Source organism: Panthera tigris, chromosome A1, assembly GCF_018350195.1.
Source record: "Panthera tigris isolate Pti1 chromosome A1, P.tigris_Pti1_mat1.1, whole genome shotgun sequence".
Lineage (NCBI taxonomy): Eukaryota > Metazoa > Chordata > Mammalia > Carnivora > Felidae > Panthera > Panthera tigris.
The window spans coordinates 35638585-35664967 of NC_056660.1; the positions used below are offsets into that span (position 1 = coordinate 35638585).

A 26383-nucleotide genomic window follows, 5' to 3' on the forward strand; every position below is an offset into this window, starting at 1 on the left:
AGAACTGAGAAAGGCAAGGAAACCAAAGCGATACTTGATAGCCAAATAAAGGAATCAAAGAAAAAAATTATACAACGGGACCAAAGAAACATACTGATTTTGTACGAAGAGGCTGAGTTTCCTGTACTCCTTAAGGCAGGACATGGGCACTTTCCTAATAAAGCAATGTCTAGACGTAACAGGGAAGTTAGTTTAAAATACAAATTTAACTGGGAGGGAAAAAAAGATATAATAAAGAATAACATGAGTAAAGAGGAAATATCCAAGCTCATGCCTAGAATATCTTGCTGTGTCTACCAGCAAGTGGGGCAGGGTGGTATTCTGGGGACTTAGCATCGTTGGGCAGGAGAAAAATCTCAGCAGAGATGTGGTCATGATTTAAACAAGGTCACATGAAGACGGCCCAGCTCAGGGAGTGGTACAACCACAGGTGCTCCACTGGTATTGTTAAGCCCTCTTCCTTTTCCAACTTTCAGGGTATAAGACCACTAAAACCCAATCATCTCAACTTCAAAGTCAATAAAACCCAAAGCAGTGTCTTCCATAAGGTGGGGGGGGGGGGGGGGGGAGAGAGCCATAATAACAAAAAATACAGAGTATGTGATTAGAATAGGTAGAATTAGAGGGTAAATTATGAAATTCAGTTCCTTTTTTTTCTTTCCACCTATTTCAAATGTTTAGGGGACACAAATGATTGGCCTTTACCATTTTTAAATTCCTGGGATGGAACATCCACCTTTGTAATCAGAGAAATAGCTCTGGGTTTTTTGTTTATGTAATAAATTTCTACCCCTCCTCCCCATTTCCCCCACCCCCATCTCTGGCAACCACCATTCTGTTCTATCTATGAGCTTGGTTTGCTTTTTTCATTGTTTTGGATTCCACATATAAGAGAAATCATACAATATTTGTCTTTCCCCACCTGATTTATTGCACTTAGCATAATGACCTAGAGGTCCATCCATACTGTCACAAAATGCCCTGGTTCTTAGACAAAAGAATTACTGCAATGAAAAGCAGATACATTATTTCCCTAAAACCCCAGTAATGGGAATCCTGTGTCCTTCCCTTCCAAGTCCTGACAAGAACCAATGAAGGAAAATCAACCGGGAAGCGATGCCTCTACCTCCCCCTGCTGGCTAGGGAGCAGAGAGTCACTGTATCGCCACCATGGACTGAATAATTCGTGACTAGGTTCAATTTTGAATTCTGCAGAAATTAAAAACTGGAGTTAAAGTAACCTTTGGACTCATGGGAGAAAGGAGAAAGGTAGAAGTGAAGATTTGGACCTATTGCCTCAGTGGCCAGGCCACAAATAAAGAGACAAGGAGCAACGTGTCCACTCCACCACCACCCCTTGGTCTCCGGTAAGCTTTTCAGATACCTTCCTCTTGCCTTCCTTTCTGATCTTCTCTACAAAGTATCTATAGGAAATCCTGCTTTTCTGAAAGCAGCAATTTTGTTTTCCAATAAAATACTTAACTACTGGTAATGCTAAAATGTATTCTTAAGGCTCCCTGAATAATGTTTTCCAGGAATTATTCTTTAAAATCCAGATCAAAAAATAGTCACCTTCACAGCTTGTTTCCTATTGGCATTGTGAAAGGTTGGCATTGCCCAGGATGACAACCTCGGGCATCCCCATCTTTTCTGATCACCATGGAGGTATCATCCACTGTCACAGAAGAAAGAAGGTAGCAGTTGAGCTGAGACAAGAGAAGTCGTGGGCCTCTGCCAGTCTGTAAGTCAAATGAGAGACTCTGGACAGAGGGGACGGCACGTACAAAGGCAGAGACAGATAGAAGTACGGAATACTCAGACAAGGATCACCATTTCCTCACCTTAAACTTCATAACTAATACTTGATTGAGCAAATACATTGTTGTTTTTTTTCAACCTTGAATCTCAAGGCTAAAGTTAGATGACTTAAGAATTTTTTAAAGGTCCAATTATTTCATTTAGGGCTAACACTACAGCTAAATTAAAGACATGCTAACAAGTTTCCCTTTTGAGCCTCATTAATTAAGAAAGTAATCAGAGTAAAGAGGAAAAAAAGAGAGAGAGACAGTAGCTGGATGGCAGTATTACTTAAATAGCTTTAAGGTACCACCGTTTGTACCCTACTAGGAAAGCAAAGGGAAAACTAATCAATTCCAGATTATGAAATCTGAAATTCTGAAGTGTTTTACATGTAAATACACATTTTAACTGCCATATATTTTCCTTGATTGCCTGAAGAGTATACTAATCTTATTCAAAGAAAATTTTCATTCTCCATAATCAAAAGGTAAAATTAAGATCTGCTTACTTCACAAGTTTTCCTAGGATAAGCTTGCTGAGAAAATTCCCCCTGTTTTCAAAGATCAAAATATATCATTTTTACTATTTTAGTCACGAACAGTGCCCAAAAATATCTGCTGAAGGCTTTGGATTTAGCACAAATTCTGGAAAGCCACCTTAATTTACAATTACCTTTTAGAGTTCTAACTTACTTTTTAGAAAGAGATTCTAATTTACAGTTATATTTTACAAAGCATTTCAAAGGAACTCAAATGATTTGGGGTGGGAGGGGTATCTGCCAAAATCCTTTCATTGCTGCGACTGTCAAGTTAAATCAGATATACAGCATATCGCCTAATACGTAGTAGGTATTTTAACAAGTTAATTCTTCCCTGTATATAGCAACCCTTCCCATCTCCAGCTGGAGTAAAATCTCTCTTCTACAGCTCTCTGTGTTCAATGAGCCCAGGGTTGTAAGTGGCATAGGTCTATGGTGAAAAGGGTTCCTTCTTGAAAATTAAAATGTAATCACTGATCCAAGTAGCTTGTAACATAGACATAAAATGTAAGCATTACGTAACTTAAAAATTAACCTACTAGTTTAAGTCAACATCAACCCTGAAACATACACAGTAGAAACCCAATTTTCAGATAAGAACGATGTTTGAATAAAATTATTTAAAAATATTCATCATCATCACACCAAGCAGGTAAAAGCTATCACGAAACAATTTGGAAATAAACGCTAATTGCTTTTAATAAAAAGTTCATATAACCTACTCATGTACTTCTATTTTAAGCTTTCAAGGTACTCTATAAATTTGGTATTTCTATCCCATGTGACTCATACTAATTATTGTGACTATCATAGTAATATTAAAGGGTGGTAAAGTGCTGGCTAGAAGAAGGCTCACATTCTGTTTGTTTTTCTATTTCCCATTGACTCAAAGGAATTCTCATGCCAAAGTTCTCTCTGAAAATATCCTCCTTTATGAAAACCCAATTAAGAACATCTTCAAAAAAGATATCATACCAAAAATTTGACAAAGTTATGTATTAACCACTTGCATTTTCAAGACTGCTTATCCTATACTCACAACAAAATTGGTATTTTAAAATTTTTTCCCATTAATTTATTTACCCACTAATGAAGTAAAAATATCACATATAGGACTCCTCAAACAATGCTCTGTAAAAGTTAATACAGAAAAAATGGCAATGTTAACATATTAAAATAAGCATGATATTAAAATAAGCAAATAAGCATGATGTTCAACTTACCTTTTTGTTGGCAACAAAACGTATTCTCAAGTTTACAAAGCAAATCCATATTTTCATACTTATTTTCATTTGCTTTAATCCAGAAACAGTTTTCAGTCATTTCATGAGGTCTGATCTGCAATCAGAGAGATAGATTCATAAATAGTTGGGTGTTTCATCTGTCCCCGCACAATCACTACATTCAGACCCAATGTCCCATAGCTGCCAGCAGATGTTTATGAAGTAATCCCTTAATATTTTTCCCCAAAGTGCATGTAATAAAATACAAGTTCCTCCGGAAGCTAAGGTTTTATTAAAAAAAAAAAAAGTTTCCACTCTCAGATAGTTGAGGGTTTGAAGCAGAGTGAAATAAAACTTGTTCTTTCTTAATTATACCTCTCAGGGTCTTGAATACAACTCATGTGCACAGCAATAATTCAAGTGCAGGATATATCACACATCATTTCCCAAGGTTATGTGACCATGAAACCATCTATCTCCAGGATTCAGGATTTCTGTGTCCTAATTACCAACTTTTGACAACATGTATTAATTTTTCCATTGGCTATCATCATAGATAAGTTCATACGAACACTAACTTATTTTTGTTCTTGTGAGAAACACTTCATGTTCAATGATGATAATGTTGAATTACCAGCTTAATCACAAACCAAATCCCATTGTAACAACCATCAACTCTCACCAAATCTCTAAACCAGAAAGCCTCAGTCGAGAGAAAAGGGCTTTGTTTCAATACTTTTATTTAATTCAAATAACGCTTATCTATTGAATGACACTCTGATTAGGATTTCCACTGGAAATTAAATATAAAGTTAAATTTTTATCTAGGCGACAGTATGTCTCTTCCATTTATTTGTTTTACCTTTAACCAATTCAATCTTCTCATGCTGGTTTCGGGCTTAAATTCTTTCTTTGGTTTTAACCCAAAAGGTAGGGTTGGTGGAGGAGGAGAGTTTCGCCCACTGAGAAATCCCAGGGGAGGCGGTGGAGGCACAGGACCACCAAAGGGCAAGGGCATTCCTGGAAGGGGAGGAGGGGGTGGGGGAGGAGGAGGAGGAGGCACTCCTCCACAGGAGGGCAGCGGCAGGGAAGAAGCAAGTGCTGGAAGGCCAGATCCATTTTCTTCTGCCAATGGCGAAGAGTTACTTGTATCGGTTGGCAAGGCACCAAACTAGAGGGGAAGGGAAAAAAAGAAAAGAAATATGACTAAAAACATCTACCAAACATGTCAAAGTACACTTGCCTCAAAAATTATCTTACACCAAAGACAATTCAGGATGAGCAATTTCACATGGCTTGACCTAAAAAGACACAATCCCAATAGTTTTTTTCTTTTTCCAATTCAAGAATTTAGCTTTTGTTTTCATAGAAGTGTAATTGCCAGAAATATTATTTCCTATTTTGGTAGTTATGGCCATCCAGGTGGAGATGTCCTGGGAGGAAATGGGTATGTGGGTCTAGAAGATTTGAAACAGCAGTTTCTAGGTGATAGTTCAACTCACTGAGAACAGGTAAGTTCACCCAGAGTATGTACAGAGCATGTAGCATAAAGTCTATGTACAGAATTCTATGGAATACTGGCATTTAAATGAGAAGCAAAACAAGAAGAAGAAGACCCAGAGAGACTTAAATAGCATTGTCACATCATGCCTTCATCTTGAGGAAAAAAAATCAGAAATTCCTAAGGACGACCTGCAGGGCACATCATGATCCTTGTGAACTGGCCTTTTAAGTGGCTGTCATGTACAATTTCACGTATTTGCCAACCACATACCTCTCTCAGGGCCCTTGCACATGCAATCCCTTCTGCCTGGAACTTTCTTGACATGTGGTTACCTCCTGTAGATCCTTTCAATCTTAGCTAGCAAGTACTTTCCTCAGGAAAGCCTCATCCGACCACTCCTTTTACACAGATAGCACTTTGTGCTTCTCTTTGATTGCCATTATTATCAAAGTGTCAAATGCTTAAGAAATCATTAGCATTTATCTCATTGATAGATTATAAGCTCCATGAGGGAAGTTACTAAGTCTGTATAATTTACTACTCTTTCCCAGAACCTAAAGCAGCAGCTGACAAATGACAGCCATTGAAGAAATACATGTTGGATGAATGAATTAAAGATAAGAGAAAAAAACAGACAAGTGCAGGTTCATGAATCACAGTGAAGTGAAGACAGTGAGGGAGGGGGGATAACGGGCTATTCTACAGTATCAAATGTCACAAAAAAGCAAAGCAAAATCAGGAGAGAAAAAGGGCAAAATGTGGCCACTGGTCACTTCGGGCCTTATGTTTCAATTGCATGGTAAGCATATATGCTTTTTGATTATTTTAAAGAAGATCTGATTTTGTGATATGATTATTTTCCTATAATCACTGATTTCAATTCTCTCTCTCTCTCTCTCACACACACACACACACACACACACACACACACCTGCAAGTGGGGGCATTTAATAAACATTAATAAATCCTTTTAAAAGTTTTATGGCACAATTATGAAAAATAGATGATGTATTAAAGCCTAAAGTTGACACATGAGATCAGCACAAAGAAAAAAGTGTTATAAAAGAAGTTGAGACCACAAATCAAAGAACATGTCTTAACAAAAACATTAATTATAAAGAAGAATCAATTCAGCATTATGCTGCATTGCCGTTAACATGGATAGTAGTGCCCTCTGAATGTTAAGGAGGTGTAGGTATTTTATACTCACATTCAATATACATGTTATAATTAACTATTAATGCCTTAAAGATATGGCTGCATTTCTCTTCTATACTAATTCCTTTGATGTAGCATGGTTGACTTAAATATATTGTTCATGAAGCCAGATTATCCTGTGATCAACCTGCTCACCATTATATCCCCAGCACCCGACAATACTTGGCTGTTACGTGAATAAAGGAATAAAATCACACAGAATATATTTTATTCAGACTCTTCATAACCAGTATAGCTTTGAGCAAAGCAAAGGATCTTAAGACAAATGATTAGATTTCATGACAAATACACGACTAATCTCTCGGAAAAAGAAATACCCAGTTATTCTTCAAAAATTAACATGGCCGCCAATACTAAGTGTCTAAGCTGTTGGCTTGCTTCTGATAGCCATAAATAGTCACCCTTGTCCACATTTTGAAATAATATAGGAGATTGCTGGAGTTAATCTCATTTTAAAACAATTTATTCCCATCTTAATATAAAACACAGGCAGCAGTAACATGTCGAAAGATGGCAGATATTTTCATTTTGTATAAACAGGAATTCTTTAGATTGGATTTACAAGTAATCCTTAAACTAGAAGAAATGAAAAAGAAATATTTTTAAAATTCATATTGGCCCAGACAAGGAGAAACTGGACCTAAGAATCTCAGCCATGGTCTATAACTCAATCTGAAATGTAAAACACAATCAAATGTTACTTTTTAGTATGAGAGACAAGGAGCCATACAGGAAAGATGAAAAGTTTCAATAAATTGTACTTCCTTCTTACACGCTAAAGAAAGATCGTTGAGAGTGATTTTCTTACAGATAAGAGCTTTTTTTTCCCCCTAAAATTGAACACTTAAGAGACAGCTATCTCTTAGGGTTTCTTCTTATAGCCTCCATAACAAAATTACCCACTAAGTATTTAAGAGAAAACAAAATAGCCAATAATATAGGAAATAGCATACCATATAGGAAATGGTACATCTGAGACTATTTCTATACAACCATAAATTAGGATGGAAAGAAAATAGCAAAACTATACTTACTACTCATCATCCTATATGTAAATCTGCATGAAGAAATTTAGCTATGAATATTCTACCTCCTTACTGTCATCCATTTAAAACATGCAGATGATGTATTTCTTGCTATCTAAATGTTTTATGTGTAGAGGGTGTATGTGAGCTATCTGCTTCATAATCCAGATTTGCTCTCTTTTTTGTCATGTTTTAAATCTGTTTACTTTTGGAAATTGAAAAATTATCAGAAAATGTTCTCATTCAGCTAGAGGTTATCTTTCACTGCAAGGTACCCATAGGCTGAAGGTTTTGAAAAATAAATAGCTTGAGCAATAATTTCCTGTAGTGGGATAAAGATCAGTGATGAATGACAAATCTAAGAGTAAAAGTCTTTCTCACCCTTTATGATTACATATGAAACGTATGACGTTAGGAACAAAACCCACATGAAACATAAGGAAGAAGATTAATTAGTAAAAATTGATGACATTTTTAAAAATGCAACTAGAAAAAACAGTGGGAAAATAATTTTAATTTACAGAGCAAAAATATGTAGAAAAACAACACTATGAAAACATACAAGTGAAATTAAAGTTTAAACATTTTGAACTATGAAGCTGTGACATGACCTTTGCTTCCATAGTAAGCTTTCAATAGCCAAATTCAATCCAGGTAGATGGTATTTTACCTGTGACTTAAAAGCTTGTAACTCTGCTTGAAGTTCATTAATCTTTGCTTCTTTTTTCTGCAATTGAGCCTGAGTTTCTTGGTGGTCGGTAAACTCTTTTTCAAACTGCAAAGAAAGAAAGAAAAAAAAAAAAAGAAAAAAAAAACAAAAAACAGGAGACAGAAAGATGGCAGTGAAAAGCACTATTCTTCATAAAGAAATACGGTTCTAATGATCTAAAGACCCGTCAGTAGAACACAAACTTTTTATGAAAAAAGTGGTAGATTTTGCTAAGTCACCCAAAGCCTGTCCCTAGGTCCCTCTCTGGGTCCCACCAAAATCATTCAATTTGCAAGAGAGCAGACAAAGCCAGGGATGGAGTCTGTGACCTTCTCCTCTCAGGAGAGCAAACTCGCCCGGAGGTATCTGCCACACTGACATTTTTCTTAAAAGTCCCTAAATATCATTGCAACTTTGTGTAAAATAATAGAGAGCAAAGCATTGTAGTGAGTTCCCAGACCCCTATTTGCAAAAACTTGTACTTGAACCTTATGATAGGAATTAAAAAGAATTCCATTTTAATATTTGCTATTACTATATAACTCCATTTCGTAAATGCATCACTTCTCACGTCGTCACGAGAGTTAAGGGCCCTGATGCAGGCTCTAATCTTCAACAGCAATTTAAGAGAATAAGGTCTGTTATTTATCATTAATCTTTTGGAGATTAATCTTTGGGAGATTAATGATAAATTAATCTTTCTAAAACCCTGGTGCAATATCTTGTGGGAGGAAAGCAAACAGTAAAATTTGGTGAATCCAATGAGTTTTCTAATTTATACAGCCACTTATCACAAATTCCCACCCTGCCTTCAAATAGCTTCACCCTGCCATCATCATGACTGAAAACCTCTATCAGAGGTGAATTGCAATAGGGGATTGTCTCATACTGGAGAACATTTATTTCTTTTTAAAAAATGAAGAAAAAAAATCATAAAAAAAATACTACCTCACAGATGTAGCCTCTAGACTTTAAAGCACGGTCAGACCTCAATTAGGGAAAGTGCAAGAATGTAAAAAGCAACCGATGACAAAGAACACTTATTTATGAATCTTATTTTGTCCTTAACTCAAAAAGGTGGCAATCCAATCCCTTGTCGTACAGACAGTAAATTAAAAAAGTGAGATTAAAAGCCAGACCTTGTCTTCCAAGCCTGGGTTTAGATAAAACCACAGCACCCTCCTACAAATTACATTCAGATAATGTTTTACAGGTATTTTCTTAAGACAGATTTTATTTTTTAGAACTGTTTTAGGCTTACAGCAAAATGAGTCAAAGTTTCAGAGATTTCTCATATGCCAACCCCCCCAGAGGGTTGCCTCCCCCATGATTTAGTGTCAGCATTTTTGCATTTCATGAATGCAATTTCATCATTGCATTCACACAAGCAAAAACTCTGAAATAATAAACATTGTTGTAATTCCCATTTACAGGTTAAATAAATCTCACATTCAATCCTCGCACTCTAAACTTTGCGCTTTTATAAAGAGAACAGAAACTACCGGGTAAAAAAACCAAATATCCCTCACTTCACCCATACCACACCAACATTACCACTTCTATTACTGCAGCTCCTCCAAACCCCTCCTACCATTTAAGAATTTAAAAGACGCTAATCTTCCTTGACCCTCTTTTTGTCCTTACCCTGAGTCACCTAACTCTAATCTTATTCTTGCTTCAAAGTGCACTCCTTCAAAAAGTGTGCTTGGATCATACTCCCTTTTCTGGCCTGTTGAACTTCATTCACTTCATTATCCAATTTAGACACCATCTTTCATTCTAAAAACTATGGCTTGCCAAATTCCAAAGCCCCCGGACTTCTCCGGTCCTCCTCTTACTTGATCTAATACCTGTACTATTCAATGGTGTAGCCTCTAGCCAATGTGGCTGCTAGAATGTAAATTTAAGTTAGCTAATATCAAAGTTAAAACTTCAGTTCCTCAGTCACAAGGGCACAACAGGCACAGGCTGAAGGCTAGCATGCTGAACAAAGATCATCAAACACTGTCATCATTCCGTATCGAATGGGACTGCCCTACAGCATTAAATACTCACGAATATGCCTCTGTATTCATTCTCTCTTCCCCAGTGTGTTGTATTACAACCCACTCTTCTGGTCCTCCTGCTTACTCCTTGGCTGTTTCTACCAATTCTTTTATAGGTTCCTATTCCTCAGTCCAACCGTCTACTATTGTCCTGTCCTAGGACTCTTCCTTTGCCCCTCTGATGGTCTCACTTCATACGCCTGGTAGAATGGTATCTTCCACACCCACATGTTTTAGTCCCCATTCATACACTGATGGCTTCCAAATCCCCATCACCAGCTCAGCTTCTCGTCTGAATTCCAGACTACTAATCAGTCCATAAACGTATCTTCAACTGCCCAATGAACATTCTTCAAGGCGACGAACAAAAACAGTATTTTTAAAACCAGTATTACCTTTCCCCTCTACAAACTTTTTTGAGTATCGCTGTTCTTTCTAAAGGATGGCTCAAAAAACATGACTCTTTTGCTTTTCAACTTACAGTGGCTACGTCATTAACCTAATATCTAAGAACCTCCTGGGAGTTGGCCCCAAACTACCTACCTATTTCTCGTTATACTGTAAGGAATATCATGCATCTGATGTGTTCCTCAAAGTAGCAGGTGTTAGAGATACAGAGTTGAATACAATATGGTCATCACTTTTAGTAAGTATAGTGTCTGGTGGCAAAGTAAAAGGAAAGTAACAATGCGAACGTGTGAAAATTACCAGCAATGGAGAAATACACTGGAGGCATGGGAGTGATTACTGAAGAAGTGATAATTTGGCCCCAGGTTTGAAGAATTTGAGTAGTTAGCTGATAAGTGCAGCTGGCATTTCAAATAGAAGGTTTAGTGCAGTACACAAATGAAAACAACATGCAAGGGCCATAAAAAGAGGTAAGAAAACAAATTGCAAGAGATGAAGTTATAGATGTAGACAGGAATTAAACCATTTAAAGGAATTTTACAGTAAATTTGGGGACACCTGCATGGCTCAGTCAGTTAAGCGTCCAACTCTTGGTTTCGGCTCAGGTCATGATCTTGCAGTTCGTGGGTTCAAGCCCACATCTGGCTCCGCGCCGAGAGCACGGAGCCTGCTTGGGATTCTCTCTCTCCCTCCCTCTCTGCCTCTCCCCTGCTCACTCTCTTTGTCTCTCTCAAAATAAATAAACGGAAAAAAAGTTTTTTAAGGAATTTTAAAGTCAAAAAGTTTCTCTTTTTTCCTGTAAACCATGGAGAGCTTTTAAGAGTATTTATAATAAGAAATTAACATGACCAAATTTGCACTTTGGCAAACCCAGCCTGAAGCAGTGTGGAAGGTGGACTGAAAGAAAACACCAGAGGCATGTGAATAGGTTGAGGAGCTGCTATAGTTACCCAACCAAGAATTTAAGGCTTGCCTGAATGAAGGGGAAGACAGGGAAACAGAAAACAGGAAAAAAAAAAAAAAAAAAAAAAAAAATGAAGGGACTTTTTTTTTTTTAAACAGAATCTAAAAAATTAGTGTACAACTAAATGAAGGAAATGAGTGAGGGGAGTATATCTCTAAGATGATGATGGTGTTCTATTGCTTTGCGAGCTGGAAACTATTATTATTTTAGGGGGGAAATAGGGATATAAAATTCATGGAGGAGGAAAGGCATTTTTTTAGGGAAAAGAAAAATAAATTTGGTTTCAGAAATATTAACCTTGAGATGGCTATGTTGAAATTCACAATAAATTCCTGTCTCCCTCCTTCTTGGCTATCTCACCTTGTCGCCTCACATTAGCTATGACTTCCTTGGGTCAGCCTTGCCTGGCCACTCAAGTCTAGATGAGGAGTCCTTTCAGAAGGCTCCCATTCTGCATAGGGTATTCCTACTGTAGCAGTCATAACACTGTAATATAAAAATATCAAAATGCACTATTCACACACCACAGTAACACCCACCAGCCTGGAAGGTTATTCACAGTGAGAATCCACTTTATTCATTACCTTTCCAAAGCCTTACATTTATAACTAAACTCAGTAAATATTTGTCGAATGAAGAAATGGAGCCAATTCCTGTCAAGTCTTCCTTTATATGTTGTGAATAAATATGTCAATATCATGTATTAAAGTTCCACAATCTCCCGGCATGAAAAATCTTTGAGAGGTCATGTTCTCTATTCTCCCTTTTATGACTGCTCAGTGTTTACTTCTGCTTAGCAAGAAATAAAAACTTAAATTCTTATGAGAGTAAAAATGAAGTCTTTTTCACACTATCAGTAGGTACATTACCCTAACTAGTAGGGCTTAGAATAAGATTCAGGAGGAAAAAGGATGATTTATGGGAACAAAGATAAAACTACCAAAATAATCAGAGTCATAATTAGTATACTCTAAGAGAATTTATTAAATTAACTTGGCCATACTTAAAGTATCTGTACTTAACAAAGAGATAAATTTCTATATCCTCCCCTATAAAAGGATGAGACAAAATATAAACTTTGCTTTAGCATTTTTATAATATCTACAGTCAAATCACAGTAGCCTTGGGGATAAAATGAATCTCCATTAAAGACATACTTTATAAAAACAGATATGATAGCCTTCTTCTCCAAAAAGAGTTTCTAGAGCAATATTACGCTTACAAAATTACACGCAAAAATGTCAAGAAACACAGTTAAGGCTGAGGCTCTGCTTAATTTCATTCCCTAGGGTAAATGTATTAGTGCATCTGTACAAGAAGGTTGATAATTCAATATTCTCTATGTACTTTCTGACATTTCTGGTCTTCATTTTTCAAATTTATGCACCAAAATAAAGAATGTGTCTAGCAACTATGATAGCTTCCTGCCTAAAGCAAAGTATTTACATGTGTCCTTATAAAGCTATCAGAAAGAAGTTCTTGCTGATATATACAAAATGGTATGGCAATAGGAATCTTTTATGGAGCAAACAATATTTTTTAAATATACCTAAGACATATAACTTCTGACTAAAAGGAGACAAGTAACCTTGAACAAGGTCTTTCTTCTACTTACACTTAAACTTTAAATTTTAAAACAATATGTTGAGAAAGGTATCACATTTAACAACACTCATATACATCATATACCTAAAAATGATTATAGAAGCAAATTTATACTACCTGGGATGCATCCAAAGCAAGTACCTGAAAGTTTACTACTACTTTCTCAGGAAGAGTTAAAATAGAATACCAAGTAGAAGGCTTAGAATACCAAGTCAGGGGATAAGGGATCACCCTACACGATGATCACCTATCAGCTGTAGCACATATGACACTTCAATGATGTGTTCATTTGTTTCTCAAGTTCCTGCAGGGCAAAGACAGTATCATATGCTTAAGCTGGAATTCTAGCCTGCAGCCAGAGGCCCGGGGGTTAATAACCTCTATGTGTGGGGGGACACGCAGGACTTCTTACATGGGGCATTTACAAAGTTTGTCATAAATTACCACTAACTTATAAAAGACTGTCTACCATTTGCAAGTTGTATTATCTTAAACTGTTACAGAAGTGTAAGATTCGTTCAATATTCACCAAGATCCAGAGAGTTCAAAAACATAGCCTCTTAGGCATGGTAACTGACACACAGTAAAAGTCTGTTTAGTGTATGTTCATCAGGGGCTGGGGGTAGTAATTATCATTTATTCCTCCAGTGTGAGAAACCAGCCACACGAATTTAAATCAAAGTGACTGCTTAACATGTGAAGAATCCCACAAAAGCAACATTTTTTTTTTCCTAAACAGAAAAAGAGTCGAATAGATACATGCCAAGCAGAGATGAAAGCACAGAACACCACCTTCGAGAACAGTGGGGAACGGCTGGATGGTCAGCAATACTACTGGGCCGAAGCAACCCAACTGGCAATATCAGATACTTCTGACCTATAAAAATGACAGTTTTCTATGTTCACCTAGACCTAATGAAGCCACATGAACCAAAACAGAAAAGTTAATAAAACTTTTCGATATAGGATTTCTTGAGAAATACTCCAATCTTAAAATTTTGACTCTACAAATTTTCTTCAATCACTTATTCGTTGACCCTCTTTTTTTTTTTTTTTTTTTTTTTAATGTTCTGAGGGCAGAAATTGTTCTAGGCGCAGGGACACTGAATAAACAAAATCCTTCAAACAACAACAAAGAAATATCCTTCATAGAGGTTACTCTAGAAGGAGAAATAGACAACACATCCATAGATACACAGGTAAATACATACACCATGTCGCATGTCAGATAACAAATAAAACAGAGGAAAACAAATCACAGACAGGGTCAGGGCTGGGAGTGAAGAGTTAAAATGTTTAAATATAATGGTCTAGGAAATCCTCCTTAAGGATGGCATTTATGCAAATAGCTCAAGGAGGTAAAGAAGAGAGTGGAAACTACAAGCAAAATCCCTGAAGGAGAAGCATGCCTGATGATGCGAGATGGTTCTTCACAGTCTTGCAAACTCAATCAGAAGTACTTACTTTCTTGTAAAGTTCTGATGCTTTCTCTTCAAACTCTTCTAGCTTCGCTTGATCTACGCAAGCATCTAAAATGGCAATGACATTTTTTCCTTAATTCCAGTACTTGTTAAAATCATTATGACTTGAAAAGGTTAGAAAAAGAAAAGAATTAGAAATAGTGTCAGTAATGAAATAAGCAAAACAAAGAAAGCTAATACTGAATGGAGAAGGATTTTCCAAGCATGATACCAAGGCCACAAAGTATAAATGCAAACCCAATTACAATTTCAAATTATTGGACAAATGTAACATACAAGACTCAAAAAGTGTCTTTCATCAACACGTAAGTATTTTGAAGGAAGAAGAGAAGATGATAACCAACACAACAATAATGAACAGAAAATTAGCAAAAACAAAATTAATAATTGCTAACATGTATGAACAGGTAGTTCATTTCCCTAATACAAAAATATAAATTTTATTTAATGAAACACAGCAATGATTAAATGATCCATAATACCGAGTGTCAGAGGTGGCACAGAAAAAATGACTTGTCTATGCCATAGAAGTATAATTCATGAACTTTGCTGGTGAGTAACTAGGAAAATATATATTAAAATTTAAAATATGTATTTTCTTTCACCCAGCAATTGCATTGTTAGGACTCTGCCTTTAAGCAAGAATGTTCATTAAAATGTTGTTAGCCAATATCTGGAAATAAAGGTCCATCAGTAACAGACTGATTAAATAAGCTACGATATAGATCCACATGATGAGACACTATGCAGGAGAAGTAATTCATATAGATTCCCCATGCTGTAGTTGATCCTTTATTTTAAAAAAAAATTTTTTTTAATGTTTATTTATTTTTGAAAGAGACAGAGACAGAGCGTGAGCGAGGGAGGGGCAGAGAGAGAGGGAGACACAGAATCCAAAACAGGCTCCAGGCTCTGATCTGTCAGCACAGAGCCCAACGCAGGGCTCAAACTCACGAACTGTGAGATCATAACCTGAGCCGAAGTCGGACACCCAACCGACTGAGCCACCCAGGCGCCCCTCCCTTCTTTCTTTAATAAAAGCAATAAACATGGTTTTAAAAAACATATTACAGAAGGGCTTACAATGAAAAGTAACAACCAAATCACTACATTAAAAACCCAATCCCACTTCCTAAATGAGACCTCTTATGGTTCTTTCTATATTAGATTATTCTGGCAGTTAGATTCTTAACTCTAAATAAGATGTGTACACCATTATTTCTTGATTCATCTATTTAATACATTATAGATAGCTTCCTATTATAGAAGATGAAAATGGTGTTTCCTGTCTAATCCCATTTATTTTAATAATTTTGCTTTCTAAATTGCCTGGCTCTGTAGCACTAAATAAATACTTAAACCTCCGATCACTGTTACATAAACAGTATCTACTGATTTCCACTATAATATATAAAGTTATCTTTATTTACTTGCCAACATCTCTCTCTCCTACTGTTTCGCCCCAGAACCTCATTCACCTATTACTGTAAGTCCTCTGCAGTGTGTCTAAGTTTTCTATAAACATTTAAAATCAACATATACAATGTACTTATTGTAACTATGTAAATATGTTTCACTTATATAGCCAAGCAGTAGTTAAAAAGTCTATTTCCTTCTCAAGAGTTCAATGCTTAAACAAACCTCTCATCTACTCAAGAAAAAACATTCCTAATGGCCAGGTAGAATAAACTTCCTTTTCAGGTCCTATTCAAAATCATTCCACATTTTAGTTTGCTTTATTTTTCCTCATATCTGTCCCTCCCACTACCAGGAACTTCTAATTACTTCCCTCCAGTGGAGAAAAATGAGCATTTTATCAGTGCCACTAATATAATCTAGTCCTTTCTCATTCTATGCACTCCGTACTTCTTTATGAACTCTAATATATGAAGAAAAACAACCTCAACCTCACACAAAAAATGACTATTCTTTTTTCATGTTACACCAAAATTTGACATATGGTAACTCCTTGCACATTACTTGCTGTGTGGAATCACCTATCAGTGAATGTTTTGTACTCTGTTACTTCAAAATCCAAGAATTCTTCACCCATGCAGAATGTGTAATCAGGCACGGGAATTTGGAAAAGAGTGGTTTGCGGAGTCACGTAGATTCTCCAAATGTTGACACATCTCATTATACAATATCAAAATAATCCTATGGGTTATTATCATCATTGACCTCACCAGAAAAAAAATTCGCGTACTGGAAAGCTGTCAAGCTAACAGTAGCAGATCCAAGTTTTCCAAAACTCAAATTTTTCCCTGAGAGCTTGAATTTTATCATTGGTAACAAATTCTATCAGTCATTTTCCTTGACATTATAGAATTACTTTATCTCCTTTTTAAGAAAGTGTGTGCCAGACAGTCAAGCATGAGTGGCCACAGTTTTTATGACAATCATTCCTTGTAAAAAAAAAATCAACCAATTCAGCTCGCAATACAAGCACATACGCAGCTATTTGCTCACTGTACTTCAGTATGCAGACGTGTGCTTGACGTGTACAATTCGCTTTGTCACAGGGAATGTTGAAATGATATGTACTCCAGGGGAGATTTTTAATAAAATTAATGTCTTTCAGTTCTCTATGAAGGACACTCAGGTGAAAAAAAATGGCAGTTTTTATTGTTTTGTTTACTGTGAGGAATTCAAGGACTACTAACATGGTTTGGGGTCACCGCCGTGATTCCTAACTAAGTGCCAGCAGTTGTACTCACCATCCTTGCATCATCAGCACAAATATCAACACAATGGAAAAGGCAAATCATGTCTTAGTGCTGTTATGAGAGCAGTTTTGACTCTTAGGATCCCCTGAAAGGGTATCAAGGGCCCTAAGGACTCTACAGGTCACACTAGGAGAACTGACACTGCAGTTAACCTGTGGGGCAAGGGACGATAAAAGGTTTCCATTTAAATATTAGAGAAATACTCACCGACAAACTGACTTAAATCTAAATCTAGTCTCTTTCGATATGAGAAGTCTGGATCCATCCCATCTCTATGCAATACAATCTGAGATACACATTCATCAATTAATTTGAAGTATTGTTGCCTAAAACCAAGAAAAAGAATAAATGCACACTCCATTTTTTTTTAATTTTTTTTTAACATTTATTTATTTTTGAGACAGAGAGAGACAGAGCATGAACGGGGGAAGGTCAGAGAGAGGGAGACACAGAATCGGAAACAGGCTCCAGGCTCTGAGCTGTCAGCACAGAGCCCGACGCGGGGCTCGAACTCACGGACCGCGAGATCACGACCTGAGCCGAAGTCGGCCGCTTAACTGACTGAGCCACCCAGGCGCCCCAATGCACACTCCATTTATAAGAATAACTTTACATCAAAACAAAGTATTTTGGTAAGCTTGATTTCAAGTTCAATAATTTATCTTCGTATAGTGTCAACAACTGACATGACAGATTTAACATGGGAGTGAGGGTAAATACAATAGTCATCGCTTTCCTTCTTCCAATGACATTACGACGTTAAGTTTTTACACTCTTTTAGCACATACAGTGTTTTAATGATGATTTGCTTACAAAAGTCAGAACCTTGACTTAATTAGTAAGCAATAAAAAAAAAAAAGCACTGAGATGAAGTGATAGGTGCTTAAAAGCAGTCCTCAACAGAGATCAACCTACCACTGTACCATACTGAAATATCTACCATTAATTCATTTTATTAATACAAGCCAAAATATATCCATTTTTTTCAAAAAAGTTATCTGGGTCTTAAAACTATACAGTTTACTACTTTAAGAATGTTTGCAGAGTCCAATTAAAAACAGGTACTGTAAAATATATACAGTAACAAATGAATATTTCGTACTCAAAACACAACTCAAAACACATTTTTTTTCAAAAATTAGAGTTTAAATAAATGCCCAAATAGGGATCACGTTGTCACTACAGGTTTTAGTCCACCTATGTTCGTCATAAGCAAAAGAACCTCCCTTAAAACTTAAGCCAACAAGGGGAGCCTGGGTGGCTCAGTCAGTTAAACATCTGACTTGGGCTCAGATCATGATCCCACGGTTTGTGAGTTCGAGCCCCAGTTCGGGCTCTGTGCTGACAGCTCAGGGCCTGGAGCCTGCTTCAGATTTGATGTCTCCCTCTCTCTGCTCCTCCCCTGATCACACTGCCTCTCTCTCTCTCTCTCAAAAATAAATAAAACATAAAAAAAAAAAAAAAAAAAAAAAAAAAAATTAAAAAACAAAACTTAAGCCAATAAATTTAAAATATCTAGATTTTATTAACAAAACCAAACTAAAATGACAGAAAGGGTGGGTGCTATCTCAATGAGGTCAGTCTTTCATCCCCAGCCACCCCTACAACTTCTTTGTTCCCTCAATGACTTTTTGCACACATTTCCTCTCCATGGAAATGGTTCCTTTTACATGGTTCCTTTCTCACCATGTAAGTGATGGCGCTTCTATTCACTAGAGCTTCTTCTCTACTGCCCTGAATCTACTTACCTCACACCTAATAAATGGTCCATTATGCAGAATAAAATCCAAAATAACTGAACATTAGCAAAGACAAAAGATGGTCATCGACTGTCATCAACTAAAAATGTTTAAGACAGTGTTCTTGGGTACATGTCAAAGCAAGAAGGTACTACCACGCTTTCCTTAATGTTCTACACTGCTTCCAAAAATATAGTCTCCCATTCCCTACTATCTCGCCATAACAAACACATGTACAATTAAGGTACATAAATTGCACACACAGGTACAAAGTATCAATCACGTTGGAAAATCAAGATGGAGCATTCTATTTCTTTTTTACTCTTATTCAACGTTACCCTAGTGTTGTTTTAATATAAACATGTTTTAAATTAACAACATAGGTTAATTTGTGGACTTAATAACATAGGTTATTAATCAATAACATAGGTTATTTTGTGGACTTTTTAAATAAATCATTATTTCAGTAAATGTTTTCTCACCTCCACAGCTCCCAATGATAAGCTCATTTACAAAGTAGCTGAAATTTCTTGCAAAATCTCTTTCAAGGCAACACTAGCAAAATAATAATGTACTTCTGGATTCTAGAAATGTGCATCCAGAAAATAATCACCATGAGCAATATTGGTGAGTTAGTGAATATGTCAGAGGAATATGTAAATAACCTAATTAAGGGATGAAGATAAGTTGTCATTACTTCACTGATATGTCATTTTTGTTGGAGGAATTTTAAAATCATCTTCACTTTCTCTTTAGTATTTTTACCAAATATCAGAAATTATCTCCCATGCACATTCAACTAGGCAAATATTTTGCACATGGTAAGCCATTAAGTATTTGTTAGAGAAATGAATTTGATCTCCCACTCCACACTCCAATATTCTTTCCACATTTCATTTTTCTTGGGGGCAGGGGTTACCTTGCATGTACATTCTCCAACTGAGTTCCATTTCAGTAAAATTTCCTTTCGTCCCAAATGTGAACGTGAGAAAATTTTCTTATTTTCCTATTGGCTAATTCTTTTAAATGGGACTATCTTGCATTCTAAAGCAAAGCAATTTATAAAAATCTGAAAACATTTATTTATATCAATAGGAATTAAGAATGTTCATTCAACAAAAGGTGTTCAGATAATCAAAGATTTTTAAAAGGTAAAGTCCATGTCCATCGGAGACAGTGAAAATCAACCAACCAACAAAAAACCATGAAGCTAAAACCAAAAGAGCAAGACTCACAGAACTGCACACCAAAAACAGTTTTACTGTATTTAAATAAAAAGCTAAATAATTTTAAATGAATGAAAAACTATCTAAATGATCATAATCTGCCACAATCTTATAATAAAAATATATTCTCTGTAAGAATAAATAACAACAATAACCACCCATGAGAATTTGGGAACATGGGGAAAAAAAAAAAACAGATGGAATGGTCTTGATTACAGAAATCATAGGAAGAATGACGCCTTCACAGCAACCATACGTGAAACAGAGACCAAGGTCCCGGGGCTTAAAGAGTCCACGAAGAATGCAACATACATAAGTATCAAGTTAAAAAGGTGATACTTGAAAAATGCCCAAAATAACTAACGTCACTTTGGTGCGGCTACAGTTTAATATTTCTCTGAGACTCTTAATTCCACTGAAGTGACAGGATTACCTGAGCATGCCCCAGGAGAGTTGTGCTTTTCAATCTATTTTAAAGGTAGACACAACCGCGTGGCCTTCTGCAGCACAGATTAAGGGATTAGGGTAAAAATGAAGGGATCATAAGTAATATAGAACCCCCTCTGGCAGCATTAAGACACATTCAAAACTTTGAAAGCAAACAATATTCTTGAATTCTTGAAAACTCCAGCAGCATCAAGCAATCAGAGGTTGACAGGACCAACCATATAGGGATCAAGAAAAGGACAGGTTTGGAGCGCCTGGGTGGCTAAGCATCTGACTTCGGCTCAGGTCTTAATATTGCTGTCCATGAGTTTGAGCCCCACACTGGGCTCTGTGCTGACAGCTCAGAGTCTGAAGCTTGCTTCAGATTCTGTCTCCCCCTCTCTCTGACTCTCCCCCACTCTCACTCTGTCGCTCTTAAAAAAAGGACAAGTTTACTTTAGAGTAAATGGAAGCTTCAAATTTAAACACATGTGGGGAAAAAGACAGTTTTATAACTAGCAAGCACCTCTGATATTTAAAAATATTAATCAATGTACTATTTTGATTTTAATTAATGTATTCATATTTGTATTAATATTTTTGTCAATGTATTAGTGTTTATTTTATATTAGCATGTTTGTGCTGCAAAAGGAGGAGATAAGATGGGCAATCTGTGCTCATCCCAAAGAACGTAAACTTTTTTTTTTCTTTGACTCTTATTCTATTCACTTGTCAGATATATCAAAAGCCTGAATTACACCCTCTGACATCACCCAGGGGACACAGCCCAAATGAGACATCTCTAGCAAATTCTTCCACATGAAAGCAGTGTAAGAAACGACACGTTACCCAAAGTATTTGAGAATGGAATCTCAGCAAAGCTAAATTAAAGGCACCAAAAATGGTTTTATATTCAAGGATCTCCACTTTCCTCATAAAACAGTAACAAAGTAGAAAGCAGATATAGAGAGCATTTACTGAACATACACCAGGTGCCCAGATATTTGGCTAGGAGATTTATCCATGCTACTATGTGTCACCTTCAGAACCACCTAGGAACGTAGGTGTTAATATGCTTGCCCAGCTACAGATAGATAAGGTACAGATGGAATAAACAATTTGTTAAACTCAAGATGGCTGAGATATAATCGAACTTGAATGTTATTTGTCTAGCTTTTCCGATACATTAGCAACATTAAGTGCAACTGTATTACCCAGGCACTTTCTAGCTACTTAAATACTAATAAAAACAAGGTTTACTGCCTTTCATGTAACTTATAAAAAGAAACTTATCAACCCCATTCCTACTACCTAAAGACTAATGAGAAAACATTATCCATCACAAGATAAATTAGTAATTTGTTGCTAGTTCGCATTTTTTATTCAGATGAAAACTTGGTAACAAGAATCTGTGCAGCTTACAAAATAACAGTAATATCATTTTACTGTCACCTGTCTAAATATATGCCCAGAAGAAATGCCACATTCCATGAGTCAGTATTAAGACAGAAATAAAAATCTGAAAATTATGAGCTTGCCCAAATCAAACATCAAGTGAATTTCACAATTAATAGAATTTTATTAGTGAAATTTAACATTAGAACATAGCTTCCTCTTACCTTATAAAATAATCATTTCGAATCAGCAAAAGATGCTGAAGAATGGAAATAAAATATCCTTCCGCTCTAGTTTCCTTAACTGTGTTCCACACCATGTTGTAAATATCATATGCTTCAGTACACTGATTAAGGAATATGTGAATTTATTTATTCTCTACACCAAACAACCAATAACACAGCACAGAATCTGTTCTGTAGGCTTCAAAAGATTATTGTGTGTCTTACCCCATACCATCATGTATACTCAACATATGGTACCACACAGGTAGTTAGGATTGAAGTAGAGGAAAACTGTGTGCAAATGGTAACTTCACCTGGCACTGTCTTCTCCTCCAAAATCAACTCCCAACCATTTGCCTCTCTCATGCCAAGATGTTTCGGGTGGCAAGGGTAACAGGCAGCTGGTTGGAAATACCACATTAGGTGTACAGAGTGCCCTAACCAAGAGAGATGGTGCCAGGCATTATCCACCATGGGGAAGCCCCAGTGGAGGACAGGAACCTGGTGGATTTCTGGAAAAGCAAAGAGATCTGCAGACCCACAGAGTTAACAAAGGCCCATAGGGGTGTGCACCCAAGGTGTAGGACAGGAGCCAACAGGCTAATGCTAGAGAGCACTAGAGGAGGGGGAGGTGCCACACATGAGAAGAAAAAACAACACACTGTACACATACACAAGAGACCTCATGGAATTTGTGGGTTGGAACGTCCATTTCCATATGCATGGACTCAGAAAAACACGCATGAAACTATTAAGAAAAGTTTATATGAAAATCAATCTGATTCATAAAGGTTTGGCTTTATACTGTTTATACAGAAATGGCTTCAGAAGTTTAGTATCTTGGGGTGTGAAGTTTGTTTGGGGTTTAGCAACAATTTTACATATGTCAGTAACTTCAGAACAAAAGGATATTCAAGCTCAGCTCTAATCTCTTCAAGGCGATGGGAGAGCTCAAGCAAATCTTCTTCTTTATGCTCATCAAAGACTTTCAGTTGGATATCCAAGCCATCATTCTTCAGACATTTTAAATTCTAGAGATATGAAAGAGAAATGACAATTAACGGTTTTATTTTTAATAATGCAAAAAGGTTAATGAAAAACATATAAACAATAAACCAACCATTTGACTTGATTTACAGCATTCAAACACTTAAAGTGTTAATACTCCAATCTTATCTATATTTCAAAAATAGATTTTTATACTCAAGCCTTTTTCCCCCGCAGATAAATTATTCTTGAAGGTAATTTATCTAAATTTCCCCCTATTCAAGTACTCCTCTAATTTAAATATTAATAAGGAGACTGCAGGGCACTTACTGGCAATATCTCTTTCAATCCACAACGCATAAATTCATTTCTGATGTGAAGCCTGAAGTCCAAATCATCAGGAGATGTAACAAGGGCATTGATGAGTTGCATACATGCTACCTACAATAGATTGCACGGTGAGACTTAAGCTTGGATTCCAACATTAAAGAAAGAGGAATACAACCGAAACATGAAGGTTTTGTTCCAAGAATCATTAAATACCTTTCTTCCCAGGAGAATCTATTAGAACAATAATTTGTATGTAAATTATTTTAGTCAATTAAAATTAAACAAGAAATATAGTTTCGGTGGAGTTTTCTTCTTTTTTATTTGTTTGGGGTTTTTTTTGTGGGAGAGGAGAGAGAAACATTAGGCACTGGAGCTGTTCCATAAAAATTTCACTCTAGCCAAAAGTTCAGCTCTTATCCAAGAAAATCACTCCATGCTATATGTGCATACAACATAAACTGAATGTCCTAGTAGAAAGATTATAGATCTCTGTTGGATAGGTAATACTTACCTGACATAGTAAAGTAACTTGCCATTCATGGAGAGAAACCCAAAGTTTCAAACACTTCAAGGTCAGCAAGTGTCGTGAATCTAGTCAATGGCGTTGTTATAACTAAAAACTACCTTTTTATCACTGCACAATTAATTACTAGAATTAACCAGGCAATGGTTCTTACACTTTCGCAAGAATTAAAAAATTATATAGGTCATGTTTATTCCAAAGGCATAAAGAAATAACATAGCTAATTAAATCCTTTAGTATATTCCTCAAGTGCTAAAAATGTAAAAATCACTATACTTTCCAGTTATTTAACACCCCAAATTTCAAACTGGATATGCATTTTTTTTGTATCCCTGGCTAAAACCTATCTTTCATTATCTGAAATCCATATAATGGAAGCAAGAGAGACTGGAAGCAAAAGAGATGGGTCTCTAGAGAAGTGAAGTACTCTTTGTTGTTGATGATGATGCTATTTTTCTGTCTACACTCTACCAGAGTCTTAACAAGAATGACTGGCCTACTGATCAATATGTTTAACCTCATGCTGTTCCCTAAATTGTCCTTTCTCCATCCCTTAAGGCAAGGTTTATATGAATTTAAAATGTCTCTTTTGGATTAAGACACCTCCAGGGGTCTCAGGTCCTGCTGGTTGAAATATATCGTAATTATTGTATTTGATGTCTAAATACTAAAATCTGACCAGCATGCCTCTACTGTCAAAACTTAAGACTATTTAAACTGGAGGAAGGAAATGTGCCAGAAGATAAATAGAGAAAAGGGAAATACTTAGAATAAAAAAAAGAATAAACTTAAAAACAGAGGCTACCTTTCCAGTACACATTCACTCAGCTGTAACTGGTTCATGTCACAAGGTTTAAAATACTTTCTTTCCACCTCCTTGTCAGTCATTACCCAGTACCGACAAAAATACCTTTTCAGCAATAGTATAGACTTTTAAAAGATCTCAAAGATCTTACAAAGATAATATTTCTCTACATTTGAGCAAATAAATTAGTATTAATCACGAGGTTTCTGGAAAAGATGTAAATTATAAAGGGCTCAATGCAGCAAAAATAGCAGCATAAAAATTAGCAGGAAATAGGATCTAAATGTAAAGTAAATATGTGTAGAACAATAGCAGCATGAAATTGAAGAGAAAGAAGGGAAAAGGATAATCCACATTCTTTCCAGGAAGTATCCTAAAGGGCAATTTTCTATAAAAGGAAAAACAGAAAATTGACTTAAGCTGAAATAATGAATTTAAGTTCATTATCTAAAATCCCTTCCCAATTCTAATGGTAATTTGCCATTATCATGACCTATAACCACTCTTAAATTAATGTCATGTAAACACAGGCCTAGGAAAATATGCAAATACACAGCAAAATGTAATGTTTCCTTATAGACAAAAAAAATTCTATAATCAAGGTAAGGATCAAAGAGTTCTTTCTAGGTTTTTAAAAATGTATACTCAGACATAAAGACTTGTTTTATCACACAATTTCAAACTAATATAGCATACCGGCAGAAGCAGGGGCCATATGTCATACAAATCAATTCCTACAGACAGTGGAAAAGGCTCACGAACTATGAAGGTGAACAGATCATGCTGCCTGTCCTCATGAAGACAATAGATCAATGATAAAAATATACTATGTAGAAAAGATATGTTCCATATATACTGGGAATGTGGAGAAACCAAATAAAAACAAGGACAGCTGGGTAACGGCATTGACTCTTAAAGATAAATAGGAAGGCAGCCTGATGAAGTGAAGGACTGAGATGAGATGTTCTCAGCATCTAAGGAATTAACCGGTTAGAAAACCTGGGCCCTGGGCCCTTCCGTTGCATCACAAAGGATTCAGGAGAGAGCGGCTCCAGGAGTCACTAGAGATGAGGTTGGACAAGGACACAGGCCAGATGAGGCACAGCTTTGTATGCCAAGTCAGAAAGTTCAGGTTCAACTGGAAATAGGAGAAACTACAAGGAATGTAAAGGAGAGGCAACAGTAGAGGTAATAATATTAGTTAAGAAACTATTGTAGAAGCAACTTTAGTGAGCAATGATGAGAGCTTGAACATTTGAAATCTATGAAAACTGACAGAATTTGATGGCTTGGTGGACATGGGGTAGAAGAAAAGAATTTGTGAGAGCTCCTCTCCTTTGTTCTTCAACTAGACAAGAGGAGGTACCATTAACAAAGCTATAAAGTACAAGGAAAGAAAGAGGTGGAGGGGGGGGCTATTTCAAGTGTTAGTTAAATTCTATTTAGTTAACATATATGGTAAAATTGGTTTCAGGCATAAAA

The 26383-nt window shown here is 36.2% G+C and overlaps 1 protein-coding gene across 1 annotated transcript in view; it reads right to left on the reverse strand.

Annotated features, from left to right (window-relative positions):
* DIAPH3 (diaphanous related formin 3) overlaps positions 1 to 26383 on the reverse strand; it is a 503867-nt gene that overhangs the window by 317454 nt on the left and 160030 nt on the right. The window contains exons 10-17 of the mRNA XM_015536788.2: positions 23574 to 23684; positions 23169 to 23287; positions 22257 to 22373; positions 17454 to 17572; positions 14504 to 14568; positions 7979 to 8083; positions 4424 to 4732; positions 3562 to 3676 (exon numbers count right to left, since the gene is read on the reverse strand). Of these exons, the coding sequence (XP_015392274.2) occupies positions 3562 to 3676; positions 4424 to 4732; positions 7979 to 8083; positions 14504 to 14568; positions 17454 to 17572; positions 22257 to 22373; positions 23169 to 23287; positions 23574 to 23684 (1060 nt within the window). The remainder of the gene's footprint in view (positions 1 to 3561; positions 3677 to 4423; positions 4733 to 7978; positions 8084 to 14503; positions 14569 to 17453; positions 17573 to 22256; positions 22374 to 23168; positions 23288 to 23573; positions 23685 to 26383) is intronic.